The following is a 16,045-nucleotide window of genomic DNA, read 5'->3' as shown; positions in this document are numbered from 1 at the left end:
ATTTGATAGAAAGTCTTCTTGACCTTGCAATGTAATGTATGCAATGTAATGTAATGTAATACCGTCCGGTGAGGACTATAGCAGTTTTGCAAAAGCACAAAGTAGAAGTTCAGTGAAGGGCGTGGCCTTACAGTCAATGTTCCAGCGAACGTTTCTGGTTGACAGCTTGAGAGAGTCGTTGATGCGCTCCAGGACAGTCTGGAGTTTCTGTTTCTGGGCGATCTCAGACTGGGTCACTTCGGCCACGTTTAGCTTCTCGCCTCCAACTTTTCTGGAAGGAGCAACCGCAGAGGAAAGGCAAAGGAATTCACCCGATATGACCAATTCAGCCAATGTTTTAGTATGCGGAAGAAAAGCTGACTATTTTACTCAACTATTTGTTCCTGTCTGTTCAACTGACTCACACACTACAGAGTCTTTTTAGCGCTGATATTAACCCAAGATGTTTCTTACCAAGAGTTTCTGCAGGACCTGCCCATCGTACAAGTCCTCAGCCAAGTCCTTCACGATGATCCTCTCTCCCACTAGGACGTCATTGATCCAGTCAATCAGTACCTAAATAGGAAGACAAACCACAATTGGATAGATTCACTGGATAGATTTAGAAGTTTTCAGTTTCTGAAATGCACATTGATGTATTTCAATTCATTCATTCAATGGAAGTACTCCACTTCAGGAGAGAGATAAAAGTAAGTGACCTTCATAAGCTCCTGCAGTTTGCGGTCATTCTTGGAGTTGGGGTCCACCATGGTTCGCACTTCATTCTCCTCTGAAGGATGGGGAAAGAAATCATGTAAGAGTTCATATCAAAATATTTTGGAAGACTGAGGAAGGAATTGGCAGACAAAAACATTACAGGTTGTAATGTCCCAACAAGGTATGAAATAGCTACAATCCAACCCGACTGCTGTACTGTCAACAAAATGTAGGCCCTGTAGGCTTGAATTTGTCAGGTGTGCAACATCATGGGTGCCAATTCTGCATTTGAAAATGTGGTGAAGTGTTGCTCAATCGAGGTGTTGCTGAACTGTTCTGCAGTAGTGCCAGTGGGCAATAAGCTTTGCTGTGTGTTTTGGCAGCAGCATCAAGAATCAGCCACTGTTTTTTAACCTCAAAATCTCTCCAAAATAGACAGCTTGCACTGTTCCTCATTCTGTAAGCTAATTCTTTGCATATTTATTTTCGGTACACACAAGTTCTGCAACAACAAAATGCTACATGCTTCCACCTCCACCAAGTATTTTCTTCTGTGTAAAATCACTCTTTGAGGCTACGCGTGTTCACATGAGATCCTTCCAAAATGATCCTCCCAATGTTTGCCTGGTATTAGGCGAATTGAACCCAGTTTGCATTGTAACTGGCTATTGTGAGCTGCTTTTGGATGCTTTCAGACAAATCTCATTTTCAATCCGAGTGTTTTGAGCCAGTCACATCCATTTTGTTTCAAAGTAGCTTCAAGTTATGGGGCCAATCAGGTTCTACTTTGTTGATATATACAATAATTGCAGTCAAATAATTTACCAATCCAATGAACTGAATAAATTTACTTGACTAACAGACAGCTAGGAAACTCTTGGTAAAGGAATTATGTGGTAGATCAATTTAATACTTCACCATTTATTTTTTACTTGATATTTAGAATTAACAAAGTTTTAGCATAGCACTGCATTAATGAATTGAAATGTAAGGAAATTATTGTCTCAACCATTCCTAAAAGATGAAAAACAAATGGAGCTGCAGTCACACGTTTGCATGATGAGATGAAACGACTGCACACCAGACAAGAGAGAAAGATCACATGACGTGTGATAACAAGCATCGAGGGGGATGGCAGCTCAGGCGGTAGAGCTGGTGGTCTAGTGATCTAAAGGTTGCTGGTTTGATCCCAGGCTCCTCCTGCTAGCATGCTGTAGTGTCCTTGAGCAAGACACTTAACCCCTAATTGCTCCTGATGGCTGCGTCCGTCGGTGTTTGAATAATTGTAAGTCGCTTTGGATAAAAGCGTCTGCTAAATGACTAAATGTAATGTAATGTATCGAATGCCGGTTGTCGGGATTCTCCGTGTCACTCTCAAGCCCCGAAATCCACATAAACGCTTTACAGTAATAGTTTTCCCTTATTATCGCAATTTCTTTCACATATATTGCCATGCAACTCGTTGACTTCAGATAGAATGAAACAAAAATATATATTGTTTATGCATTTATGCAGTATATTAAATAGTGGGTGCTTTGGGACAATTTCACACAGATGGCAATCACAATATCTGCTTTAATAAATATAAATTGGCTTTCTATTTATTCTGTAAATAACATTTGAGATGTACAATAAAATATTAAATATTCAATATTAATTTGTTCTGAAACTGGAGCGGAGAGAGGGAGGGGGGAGAGGGAGAGAGGTCTCCCCCACTCCGCTCAGAGCACTCCAGTAAGCACTGGGGATCGGGTTTCACTTCCCTTCTACAGTTCCATACAGAGACTTTTAGGGGCAGGTGTCCAAATAAAAAGAAAAGGCACATGGACCCCCAGCTCCAGCTGCTGTGCACACATCGCAGGTGCGCCGAGGTGCGAGGTTCATGAGGAAATCCTCATGAATATATTTTGCCCGGACAATCCACTACCTCGACACCTATTAATTTAAAATAAAAATAAAAAAGCATGCTTGATAAAAATGTCACCATGAGGTCCATGGGGTGGGTGCTCGGACACCCCCCCCGCATGTACCTGCTGCTCAATACACAAATCTTGTGATTATAATATAGCAATATATCATATAATCTCATAAAGAAAGATGTGAATGGTAGTGGTAGTAGTGAATGGAAAAAATATGATTAGATCTTCTCAGAGCAACTGAATTTAATTCCAATAAGTAACCAGTATCAAGTTAAAATTTCTTACGTTTATAACAAACTAAAAGAAGAAAAAAAGGTTACGAATTAAGCGTTGATTTTGTAGAGAAGTCTGCATCTCTCAATACACATTGTATTTGTTTACTCGCGGCTCATGACTGCTGCAATATGGCGGATGCACAATATAGCATTGAAAGCTGCCGCTGTATCCACAGCTCATTCACGACATGAATTTGTCGTAAAGTAGCAGTATCAGCAACATAGCCATTTATGTACCGTAAACCAATCATTGTGCTTCAGAGTAAAACACAGCAGGCATTTGTCTTGTCTATCACCTTTTCACTGCAGCTCTGCTTTGAGATTTAGGGAATATCCGCAGTCATATTTCAACCTAGCAGCGGCGGTACGTTGCATATAGAGGAAACACTGATATGTACAGTATATATGTATGGTTGTTCATCAGAGAGAAGGCATCAAGATTTCAGTATGTACAGTTATTTATTTACCAAGCATGGTGTCCTCGGGGTCCAGTTCATAATGGGAAGGGCTGAGGGGATGATTGATGGCATTTATTCCCTCCTCCTGAAGCTCAGACACTACAAAAAAACAGCACAGCACATTTACATTAAATACAATTCCAAGCACATTTTTACTTTTTCTGTGGCATGGTGGCGCAGTGCATTGCACTGTTGCCTCACAGCAAGAAGGTCCGGTGTCCGATTCCCGCCTGGGGCGCTGTCAGTTATCTCCCAAAAAAATAGGAGCCTTTCTGTGTGGAGTTTGCATGTTCTCCCCGTGCTCACATGGGGTTTCCTCCACCTAACGGTCAGTCCGGACCCCCACCAAAAAACATGCACACATCATCGTCTGACCAGCGATGGACACTTATCCCCGAGCGCGTCCACGAATGCTGCCCACTGCTCCTGGCCGTGCCCCCGGAGGAAGGACAAGCCAAGGATGGGTTAAACGCAGAGGCCTCATTTCACCGGCCACCATCCAAAGCGTGTGTGTGTTGTAGTGCTGTGTGATAATTTAAGATTCTTCATTCTTCCTTTCTCCATGCAGCGCGAATCACTGAACGCAAGACCTAACTGTGTTAAAGACACAACAACCTGAAAGCAATACTACAAGCCAGTAGCTAATCCCATACAAGAACGGATACATTTTGTCCTCTGAGAAGTCATTTCAACATCAATAGCTATTCATCTACAATAGATAACTTCAATTGGCCTTCACAGAAGTGGCCAGCATAGAATGACTCTAACCTTAGCATTGCCTTAATTCAAATTCACCCAAGTATTGGGTTTTAGTAAAGCTATACTAAAAAATGGGAAAGGTCTACTCAAATCGGCATGTAGCCAGAATGAGGCTTCATCATCATCATCATCATCATCATCATCATCATCAGCGGTGCATTAGGTGCAGATCCATCAATATCGTGCTAGAACCAGAAGTGACATGAATGTGAAGCTTGCCAGAATTATAACCACTGACTTCGGGGTGGAGCAACATAGTTTTGGAGGATTACACTTTAAAGGAAGACTTCAGTATATTACTTAAACCGGAACCTTATGTTTAGAATGAACACCATCAGAATCCTTTAAATTGCTCGGTATTAAGAGGAAAGCTTTAGCAGACTGCCGCACACCGGGTACAACCTCAGTCACCAGAGAAAGCGGTCAAATTGCCGCATTATACTCAGTATCCGCTTGGTGCAGCTTGGTATACGGCGGTCGGCTGAAGCCAGTCTATCAATGCTGGATCAATAAAAAAAAATAAGTCACTTGGGTTGAGTCTCAATGATGAATAAAATAAAGTTCTGTGGAAAAAAATACCAGAGTTTTCGGCCAATACAATCCATTACCATCAGTACAGTAGAGATAGATTTAGAGCATTAGTTTGGTCAGTTAAACCGCACTGATTGACCTAGAATCAATTTTTCTTTGTTAAAGACATGAACATTTTAATAAACAAAGAACAAAGTCACTTTGTTCAATCACAGCTGAAGTGATTGATACGGCCCCTGGTGTTCCTCCATGAGTTAGAATGGCTGTCTACCGTACATGTTTTCCCAATTGCTTGATACGCTGATCAGGTCCTGGGTTAAGAATCCTCTGACTTCAGGCAGTTGACTCATGTGATGCTTCCTGCCTTCCCAGCAGGCTCTGCAGGAGCCCATCATGCCATTCATCACAGTGTGTCACGATACCTGAGGAGAGCCTGATCCTTAATGATTTCTGACTGTGTTCACTGTATATGCGTTTGTGCGCCTTTGCGCTTTTGTAGGGAACTGGTGTGAACATTCTGCAAATTTCTTCCCAGGGGTACATCCTCTTAATCAACACCATCCTTAACGCACACATATTCTCACATACAGTAAAGGTGTATAAAAATAGAAAATATCCTGACACAGTTACACGTGGCTCTGTCTTTTGATAATTTCACACAAAGAAAACCAACCACAGAGTCTGTTAGATCCAATATCCCGTCCAACAAGTGGCCATGAAATCCCACCCCAGGATCCCAGAACCACGATGCTTTGAGTGCAATTAAAGACCTCCAACAAGGCACAAATCTTTTTGAGATATCACACGAAAATAACTAACAGTACGGTTAGCATCTGGGCACACAGCGGTGCAGTTTGTAAGTGGTCCAGTGAGATTTTCAGGGATTTTTGGATGATTTTCTTTTTTACAGACAGCGGTTAGTAATAACAGATATATTTGGTACAGACAAATACATGCGCTGATAAATGCTGAACTTAGATGGGGTTAAGGGCTACCACTCCAGTATTTTTTTTGTTGTGTTTTGTTGCTCAATTACCAACCACATTTTCTGTTTGGGAAAAATTAGGAGGAAAAACCAGAAGTGAGGTAAAGGGAAAAAAAAAAATAAAAAAAAAAGAGTGATGCTCAGTATCTTATATCCAATACCAGGCTAGACTAGGGAAAAGTATCACAACAGAGAATATTCCAGACAGAAAAGTAAAATACCAAAAGCTGTATCAAATATGTCAGATATCAAAGAACAGCAACTTGATTTTCAGATTTGTTGATATACAGTACAAAGAAGCATATATGGACACATTCAATTACAGTTGTAGAGGAAAATGCATTGAATCATGTGTCATGTGATTGTTATGTTCTACTAACCCCAAACTATCAGTTAAAGTGATGTGTAACGGATTGAACCTGTACTCTGTATCTTATATACTTCTAGGGCCCATAATTGGCAATGGAAAAATACATCCTTAGCAATACTTATGGAATCGTGATAGCAGTTAAAGTCAACAAACAAACAAAAATAAAAGTGTAAATGTAATAAAATTCACTCCACACTATCACCCACCACTTGGTTATGAAAGCCCCTTCCTGTGTAAATTGTGGCCAAAACAGCTGATTGTCCAGTTTCCATCCTACCTGGTGGACAGAGGGCTCCACAACCCATCGCTCTCTCTATGTCTCTCTCCCACTCTCGGCCCGTGCTCTGGCCTCGGTAGCCCAGCCTTGGGCATGCTCTCCCCGGCTAGCGACGAAAGCTCTCCCCCCTGTTGCTCATCCTGCCGCAGCAGGGCTATAGCATAGCGGCCGAGCAAGACGCAGCCTTTATAAAGCATCTAGATCCCCCAACCCACGACTGCCCCGATTTTAACCGACGCGTATAGCATCCAGGCGGCCGATATGGAAATCTATATATTATAGGGGTCGGTTTTTGGCATCGCCCGTTTTCCCTTACATCCACAGAAAAAGGCTGGCCGATGGGCTCAGAGCTCTGGTGGATGAGAGGATATTTGACCATGCAGTTGGGACTCATAAGCTTTTCCCCCCCTCCCATCCCAACACCACATTGATTCACCAGCCTGTTCTCGCTCTGAACCCCCGACCCCCATTTCCCCCTCTCTCTCCACCACATTCTAAACGCTTCATCCTCCTGTCTTCCAAACACCCACCCGTCAACACCAGCACCCATTCCCATCCAATTGGCGGTCTTGTTCAAGGCCACAGCCCCCTCCTCACCAATGCCTCTCCTCCCCACCTCCCCCAAAAGCAGCCACTGTCATAAACGTCAGGGGGAGTTAAATCTAATTAATGGTTGATGCAACAGGGACCAGCCAAGGCTTTCCATCAAATCATAGGATGTGTTACAGAGACTGTTCTCCTCAGTGTGTGTGTGTGTGTGTGTGTATGTGTCACATGTACAAGTGTGTCTAACTCTGTAAACACAGTGCGGTACGTGTGAATGTAATGGGATTTTCTCCCGACTATGTGTTGCTTCGGAAAGAATACAGCATAAAGACGGGGCTCAGCTGGTGAACGGAACCCTAAATGGCACAAACAAATCACTCCACAATAAAACCCGGCCGCTGAAACAGAATGTCAAGATGGCTACAGCCAAGCTCGTTTCTGACGTTCGACATTTCCAGCTTAAAAATAAAGTAAATAAGAATAAAAACCGGGCCAATAAAAGTAGGCTCCTGGTATGATTCAATTTAACAGTGCATGACCTTGCTCTGTAATATGCAAGTCTCTGCAGCCCGCCCCAGGAGGAGAACAGGGAAAACGTTATGGAATAGAACAGCGGTTCTCGACCTTTTTCCATTTCAAGCACCTTCAATTTGATATGCATTAATGCATGCTTCATAGTTCACTGTTGGTGGAAATGTACCGGAAACACGTAGCAGGAACAAGCAGACCAATCAAGGCTCTTGAGCAGCCACGACATTTCTGGAGAGGTGCACGTAAGCAATGGCGGCATTTGATTAAAAAAAAATAATAAAAATTCTCAGTGACCCCAATCCGAGAGGATTTTTAGCCTTTACCTGCCAATACTATTGATCCCGACATAACAGTGAAACTACGATCAAAACAAGCTATTATTGTGCATTCTCTAGCGGTGCTGACATGGCAACGGAACAACGGCGAGGTTGAACTATCAATCGTTTTGCTGGCAAACCCCCGTGAACCTCTCAAAGGACGCCGCGCTGAGAACCACTGTCATGGAACACCGCACCAGCAGATGACTTTCGACATTGAGTCTTGACGTCTTCGTCACTTCTTTACTCGTCTAGTTCGGACTGAGAGCAGCTGCTTAAGGCCCAGCCTCCACTCCCCCGGCGCCAATGTTTACTCCTGTGGCATTCCTCACTTATTACACTGTAGTGGAGTCCATACCCTACATGGAGATGGACGCAGCCCGAAAAATTCTATATTATATAATATGTATGACAATTATGAATTATTTTATATATATATTATTATAATATATTATTTTATATAAATATATTTGTATTGTTATATTAGTTATATGTATACAATTACATTACACATAATTTTTTAACATTACATACATGTAGAACATTAGCCTATAAAATTACAATTTTACATTTGAATCGACTGTGCGCAAGCACTGCCCGTTCAATGCCCCGACGTGGGAATTGTATAAAGTTAGACGCTGCGGCGACAACCGAGTCGTCGCCGTTATATCCGTAAACATCCACCGTTAGACTACGACGACTAACGGGGTAACGACACGTTATTCCTCCCCCCGCGTTGTTTACCTTCTTTGGCTTTTTTCCTCCTCGCCAAAGTTCCCCCGAGTTTGCCCAGGAACGAGTCGTCCTTCTTCCTGGAGGACGGGGACTTGGGGGTGGGAGACTTGGGAGAGGACGGCGACTTCTGCGGCGAGGACGCCATGGCTGCGGCGAGCCCGAGGAGCTGGAAGGACGAGACCTGCAAGTTCGGGAGTGGAAAGTAGTTCTTCGCCGCGGGGAGGGGACGGGGCCCAAATCAGTGTCCGCTCCCTAAAGCGGAAACGGAATTCCAGTCATTCCGCGGCCCCGCCCCCTCCGAAGGGAGGCGGCAGAGCAGCTGGAGCGGACCGGGAAAAGGCGCGTTCAAGGCTGCGTTCATACAGAGTATACTGTACACACATATATACACATACACACACACACATATATATACACTACATACTGTATATATGTACATATATACATATGTATACTGTATATCTACATACCTATGTAATATCAAGTTATTTCCCTTTTCTGCCGATTGACTTTTTTTTTTTTTTTAGATAACTCTATTAATTTGATTGAATATTGAAAAAATGAATGAATATAAATGTATTTATTAATTGTATAACTTTAATTAATTAATTTCATATTACATTTAAAAAAAGTTTTTGTTTTTTTAATCATTTCATGTACCCTGTAATTAAAGCTCATAGTATTATGTTTATACTAAGGAAACTTCATGAGGAAAATTCAGGTGAGTGGGGAAATTCCGGCGTCGTTGCGACAAAACACAGTGCGGGTCAAGCAAGGGACAGGAAGTGAGATGGAGATAAATAGGTTGAATATCTACGATACCAGTGGTTCTTCTCCCTGTGGGCCTTCAAGAAGTTCCAAAACATCCCAAGCAAAAACGATTAAGAGTTAAACTTCACCATTATTGCATTTACAAGATGTGAGCACTAATACACATTACTGTTTTGATCATACATATACACGGTTATTTTCTTAACTGGACTATAGACAAGTATGGGGGGTTGGACTAAAGCACATCTAACAATAAAAATAAACTCCTCAGATCAGGATCCCAGACACAAAACCTTATCAAATAGGGTCCTTCAAATGAAAAGTTTTCAGAGAATCATGGAGAATTGAGAAACACTTTAATATACACCAATCAGCCACAACATTAAAACCACTGACACGTGAAGTGAATAACATTGCTCATCTCGTTCTAGTGGCACCCGTCAAGGGGTGGGATATATGAGGCAGCAAGTGAACAGTAAGTTCATGAAGTTGATGTGTTGGAAGCAGGAAAAATGGGCAAGCGTAAGGATCTGACGGACTTTGACAAGGGCCAAATTGTGATGGTTAGACAACTGGGTCAGATCTCCAAAACGGCAGGTCTTGTGGGGTGTTCCCGGTGTGCAGTGGTCAGTACCAGCCAAAAGTGGTCCAGGGAAGGACAATTGGTGAACAAGCGACAGGGTCATGCGTGCCCAAGGCTCGTTGATGCACATGGGGAGTGAACTCTAGCCTGTCTGGTCAGATCCCACAGAAGCACTACTGTAGCACAAATTGCTGAAAAAGTTCATGCTATGATATTAATGTCAGAAGACAGTGCCTGATGAAACACATATTAGAAATTGAAAGACATCTTGTTAAAATTAAACTTGTGACCTCACCCTCAAATAGAACTCCTCACACACAAGAGCCATCTTTGTAATTTGTTTCAAAAATAATTTTAATACATGTTTGTTTCTATTCCTTTATTTTATGTAGATTTTATAATTCAAGGTGTAAATTGTTTTATATCTCCCTCCCTTTCGTGTTTTATGTATTCAATAAACACCGTCCACTGCTCTCTTGGCCAAGTCTCTCTGCCCATGCTGACACCTGTCCACCACCAAGAGTACCTACAATGGGCATCAGAAATGAGCGTCATAACTCTACCATGGAGCAATGGAAGGAGGTGGCCTTCCACATCATGTGGATGGCTGGGGTTAGTGTCCCATCCAATCGAGCATCCGTGGAATGTGCTGGAACAAGCAGCCCGATCCATGAGTACCCCACCGCACAACTTACAGGACTTAAAGGATCTGCTGCTAACGTCTTGGTGCCAGATACCACAGGACACCAGAGGTGTGATGGGAGTCCATGCATTGACGGGTCAGAGTTGTTCTGGCGGCACTACACAATATTAGTGGTGCTTTTAATGTGGTTGGTCGGTGTACGTCATTCCAGCATTCAAATTAGCTGTTCTGCTGTGGATTCTTATTTTAGTATGATTCAGTGTTTAAATATACCCGAAGCTTGTCTGTGGTAAACCAATTTAATGCTATGCTGCTCCTTTGTAAATGCAAGGTGTAGTGCTGTGCTCTTTCCTTAATGCAATCAGTAAAGGAAAGAGTTAAAAAGCTTTAAATTCACATTTTATTTAAGAATAGTTAAAGAAAACTGATTTTAACATAAAAAAAAATTGCACCATAAAACCAAAACACAGACAACGCACCTGCCATCTATACATTTCAGACTCAATAACTTATTTTTTTAAATAATTTATATATATTTCTTCAAGTAAATAAATTACTGTTAGACAAATTTGAAGCTTAAGGCCAAAACAAGTTCCAAATTGTTTTCTCATCCTGGGACAAAAGGACCCGTTTATGATATTGGCACCTTCCAGGAACAGATCCAGATCCAGAGTTTAGTCAATGTTCCATTTTGGCTGCATGCCCTCAGATCAAATACACAAAACATTTTCCTATCCACAACATAAAAGAATCACGCCAGGGTTCAAAAACGGGATTCAAAAGAGGGTTAAAAGGATACTGGATAGAAGGGTCATCTATTAACAGCCACGATTCTATTCCATTGTGATTCTTCTGTGTCCATTTGTGTTTTTGTGTGTGAGTGGGCATGTGGGGACACAAACCGGAAATGATGAGTGAAAACTAAAAACGCAGCACACGTACACAACCAACGATACAAAGTGACTGAGTGCGTCGCTAGAAGCACATCACACGTGACACAAATCCAACTCTACGCTTGGGGTTTTCCTGTGCAAAACTGGTATCAGACTCTGGGAAGGGTGGGAAGATGCAGCTTGAATAGTTCACAGTTGGCCCAACGAAGTGTCATGTTAAACATAAATCATATCACACTAATGTCCCACTCGTAAAAGCAGCCGTCTCTTAGGTAGGCAGCAAACATTTGTAAGACGGTCTGTTACATCGGCCCACGTTGGGAGAACAGTGTTTTCCTACATGAGTCATGCTCACTGTCAGCTTGGTCAGGGACCAGTTGCATTTCCAAAAATACAGCAGCAGAGATATTCTATCGCCCCCGTGTGAAAATTTCAAACCATTTCTTTTGTTGAATCAATGGGAGCTGAACTATAATAATCTTCACATTGCAAAAACCCACGTTCCCAAGTCTCCCGCCCCCCCACCATGTTCCAAAACAGGCTATCCCTCGCCCAGCGCTTCCACGGCGAGGTGTTCCCAGCCCTCCTCCACACTGTCCCTGCGGGTCCAGTGGAGCTGGTAGCACCTGGACAGCACCAGGCTCTCCAGGTCACGGTCCTCTGCCCGCTCCTGCAGACGCTGCTCCTCCAGCAGAGAGACCAGCTTGTCTCGCCTCTCCACCGTCCTCATGATCTCCGACAGGATCCCCTGCTCCTCCCGCAGCTCCGATGCGCTTTTTGTTGTATCTGAAAAGAGGGAGGGAGAGAAACTTTTTTCATTAAGTATAATGAGAAAATTTACATCGAAAAAGGAAACAAAAAAAAGCTGGGCAAACTAAGCACAAATCAAGGGATTCAAAAATGCACAAATCATGAAACAACATGCTAAAACAAAGACGGTATGGTAACAAAAATGCCAACATAAATTAATCCAAACTTTATGTAGAACTGACTCAGCAGATCTAATCCTAAGGGTGAAAGTGCAGAGGCTGAAAATAACAAATCACAATCACTACATCATTAAAATCAAGAAATAAAAACATGAGTAATAAAAGAATGGGTATGTGACTACTCGATTGCGCATATCTAACAAAGTGTCTGTGCGCGTTTGTGTTCTACCTTCTATAGTCATCCTGCGTCGTAAATCCTGCTGTAGGTGGCACTGAGTGTCCTGCAGTTCCAGCTCCTGAGCACTGTAGGACACAAAGCACAGAGAACGACGCTTTAACGTACATACCTTACAACAAGCCATTCGGCATCATCGTTAATTAAGATGTCTTGTGATTTGACATTCCAAACTTGTGACTGTTTCCACATCTGTCAAGAAATGGCACATGTGTTTCACAACATACAGAACTCTCACCATGATGGTGGCATTCTTAAGTCATTTACACCGTCAGTAACACAGGTAACCAGAAGCGCGTCAGTGTTGTGCAAGACTCTTTCAATGAAGTTGCTTCAGAAAAGAACATTTGCAATGGACTTTATCTATTAAGTCTATTCCAGTAGCCATGGCATTAGGGAATGGACTCAGGAATTCAAGTCAAGAATGAACTGGTTCCAACATGCACCACTGATCATGCCTCAGAAACAGTTCCATCTTGGCTTCCTCTTAAAAAGGGTTCTACCATTCGGGTGGAATCTGAGTGGGAGCTGCTTACAAGATCATGAGCTCTGACTCGTGGCGAGCCAGGCGATTTTTCTCCAGGACGAGCTTGAACCAGGAGTGGTAGAGTTCAGCATCCTTGTTGTCATCCAGCTCAAATTCTCCTGGGAAAAGAAAGGTAGAGTGAGGGGGAGAAGGAGAAGCAGCGATAAGAGTTAAGAAAACATATTGCCCTTCTAGAAAAATGGTGGCAAACAGGCAAGTCTGAAAAAAATTGATTTTCAAGGCTTTCAAACTTGTATTTAGTGGAAATTTATACTGTGTGTTTGTGTCCGTTTGGGCCCGCGTTTGCATCTTTGTTCCGTACCAGTTTCACCTCTGAGGATCTTCTCGATGGCCACTCCTCTTTCCTCCAGGTCTCTCTGTTTCTCCCCAACCTCCTCCAGCTGCCTCTGGATGACCTGGCCCACACATGACATTAGAACAAGCTTGTAACATCTTCTATTAAAAATAACACTCAAATAAAGCTGTAAGCTGATTGTGATGTCAAAGGGGAGTTCAAGGACTCTTGACAACATCACAGAAGCAACAACATTCCTTTTGGGTCAAAAACACGTAGACTGCTTTGTAAAATACATTTGTCTACTTTCATATTTGCTTACTTCCTAGCGGCTGTTGATGTGTATCCGCTGTGTCGTCATTTTGATCTCTCGTTCTCCTTGTATAAGGAAAACTTGGGTATATTTTTTAGGGCAATCGGGACCACATTGTTCTGCGACCGTGATTGCCCAATTGTGCTACGTATTGCAGCTTGATGCATGTAAGTAACCTGAAGCTATTCTCTCAATGCTGAATCAATTTAAATAACTGATGCCAATCACTCTGATACCAATAACCCCATTGAGTGAAATATAAGGATTAGGTTATAAAAATACTGCAGTGTTTGTAACTCGGTCTCGCCTTGACCAGTGGCTACAAAGTGCTCCAGACAAAGCGAAAGCCATGCATTTAGCTGTAAAACAATATTCTCCCTTAGCATACTTTGTCTTCTAGAGTGTCTTTTTGGGTCTTATAAAGCGAAGTCAGCAAGGACAGTTGACATTGACAGATTTACAGGACAAAGCAGTAGACACATTTTTGGCACAAATGGACCATCATAATGTGAGACAAAAACTGCAAAGACAATATTTCAATCCAGCACCCCCCCCCTCCCCCCTCCTGTTGCCTGGTGGCAAAGCAAATTCGGTGTTTGGGTCACCTGGGGAGCAGTAAACCGTTTAAAATAGTAACAAGGAAGTTTGAACCATTGGCAGGAGTTGATAGAGATATACAGTGTGAACATCCTGAGAATACTAGTCTCTCGTATGATCTATTTCCACCTAACGTGCAGAGCTGAATATCATGGTACTTGAAAATTGATACAGTACAGTACCTGAGCTCTATGGAGCCTCTTCAGTTGTTCCCGTCGAGCTTGCTGGGCCACCGTCTTCTCCTGCTTCTTCCTCAATCTATCCAAACCCCCCTGCAATTGTACAGCAGACACACAGGACACACCGAATAGACTGATTAGAAAACGCAAGTCACCCTACCATAGTCATGCAGTAATGTGATAACATATTTCCATGCACCCTGTGGTGGCCGTCAGTCTAAGGTGCTAACCTTCTGATGTGCCGAAGGGTGTTGCTCCTCTTCGTCACTGGAGAGGGACTCTACTAGGTTCTCTTGACTCGAGGCTGGAGAAATTAAGAATACTAGAGTATTTGTCTGCCACCAGAAACTGCCATCAGCCGCGAGTTTGTTCTCGCCCCACCTTACCCTTATTTCGGAGGTTGACGAGGATGGTCCTGATCTCATCCTCACGCGCTCCCTCACCCCCTGATACCTCCCTCTTCCTCAGCCGCAGGGAGGAGAAAAAGTTGAGCCTCCTGCGGGGCAGTGCCGCCAGGTCATCGGCGAACACCCCTCCAGAGCCTCTCCGGCCACCCAGCGACAGCCGCTGCAGCACGGAGGGGAGCTCCCTCTCTCCTCCCATGGAGGCCCCCCGACGCTGAGGCCTTGCGGTCTTGCAGGCGTCCCCCAATCCCCCGGAGGACTCCAGAGGGCCAAATCCAAATAATGAGTTGAGGCTGAAAGCCCCTTCTGACATGGGCCTCGACCTGCGGGGGCCCTCTGGTCTTGTTCTCCTGATGGAAAAGGTGCAGAGAGGCCTTAAACTTATACTTCTTGTCAAGATATTTATATTTCACATTTGTGTTAAAATTAGTGAAAAGACGTCTGATATAAACAAAGGTTAAATGTTTGTGTTACGAGGTTGAAGACACGGTGCATCATAGCTAGTTAACTGGCAATTACAGTGTGCTGCTTACATCATTGCTTCATAAGGTAGTCTACAATAATAGAGTGAGCAAAACAGATGAAACAATTGGCCCCCATCTTTATCTAGTCATATTGGTTACTAATTAGGCATCTGTTACGCCTTTGGAAGACGACATTCTACGGAGAGTTGTTGCTGAAGATTCATTGGGCTAGAGCTGTAGTTAGTTTGTTTACATCGGCACATCACTTGGATTGTCAAAGTTGTTATGGCTTTGTTTATGACAGTCTCTATGACCAAGCTTCTGTGAATTGCATGGTGAATTGACAATATTTTTCAAACACACATGGGGACTGCGGTGGAGTTTGAGTTGCTGAGGGAGCTCGTCATGCCGAACGACCTCCTGAAGGCATTGGCGATAAGATGGAAAGCCGAGGGGGACGAGGCTGGGGACTCGCTTGAGGTCTGTTCAGTGTCGTGGGCTGCGTCTGTTCGATGGTTATCAGCCTCCGACTCGTCTTTGGTTGGCACCTGGTAGAGAAAGTAAAAGATGCTGAACAATGTTGCGTCTTTAAGCTTTGATTACAGTAAACCTGGATTGTTCCGTCAGACTGGACGGGAACAATGAATGTCACCTATACAGTACATAGGGTTTGAAACCTGGACTTTTGAATGTGACGTGGCCTTGACATTGGCATTCTTCTGTCCTGGAGCTTCCTCTGGTGTAGGCAGCTGGTCCCAGTCTAGAAGTTTCTCCTTCTCAAACAGAGACAACATCAGACGTTTCTTGGGGCTGG

The 16,045-nt window shown here is 43.3% G+C and overlaps 1 protein-coding gene across 1 annotated transcript in view; it reads right to left on the bottom strand.

Moving 5' to 3' along the window:
* Positions 1 to 8,624, bottom strand: part of parvaa (parvin, alpha a) — a 13,570-nt gene extending 4,946 nt beyond the window's left edge. The window contains 6 exon segments of the mRNA XM_080002359.1: positions 127 to 268; positions 270 to 271; positions 454 to 555; positions 699 to 769; positions 3,358 to 3,447; positions 8,409 to 8,624. Coding sequence (XP_079858485.1) covers positions 127 to 268; positions 270 to 271; positions 454 to 555; positions 699 to 769; positions 3,358 to 3,447; positions 8,409 to 8,544 — 543 coding nt within the window. The 5' untranslated portion in view covers positions 8,545 to 8,624.
* Between the last annotated feature and the right edge of the window lie 7,421 nt (positions 8,625 to 16,045).

This window comes from Zeus faber (assembly GCF_960531495.2).
Source record: "Zeus faber genome assembly, chromosome: 6".
In the NCBI taxonomy this organism is placed as follows: Eukaryota; Metazoa; Chordata; class Actinopteri; order Zeiformes; family Zeidae; genus Zeus; species Zeus faber.
Note: the sequence above shows the minus strand (reverse complement) of the source record. Positions and strands in the feature narration are given on the sequence as shown.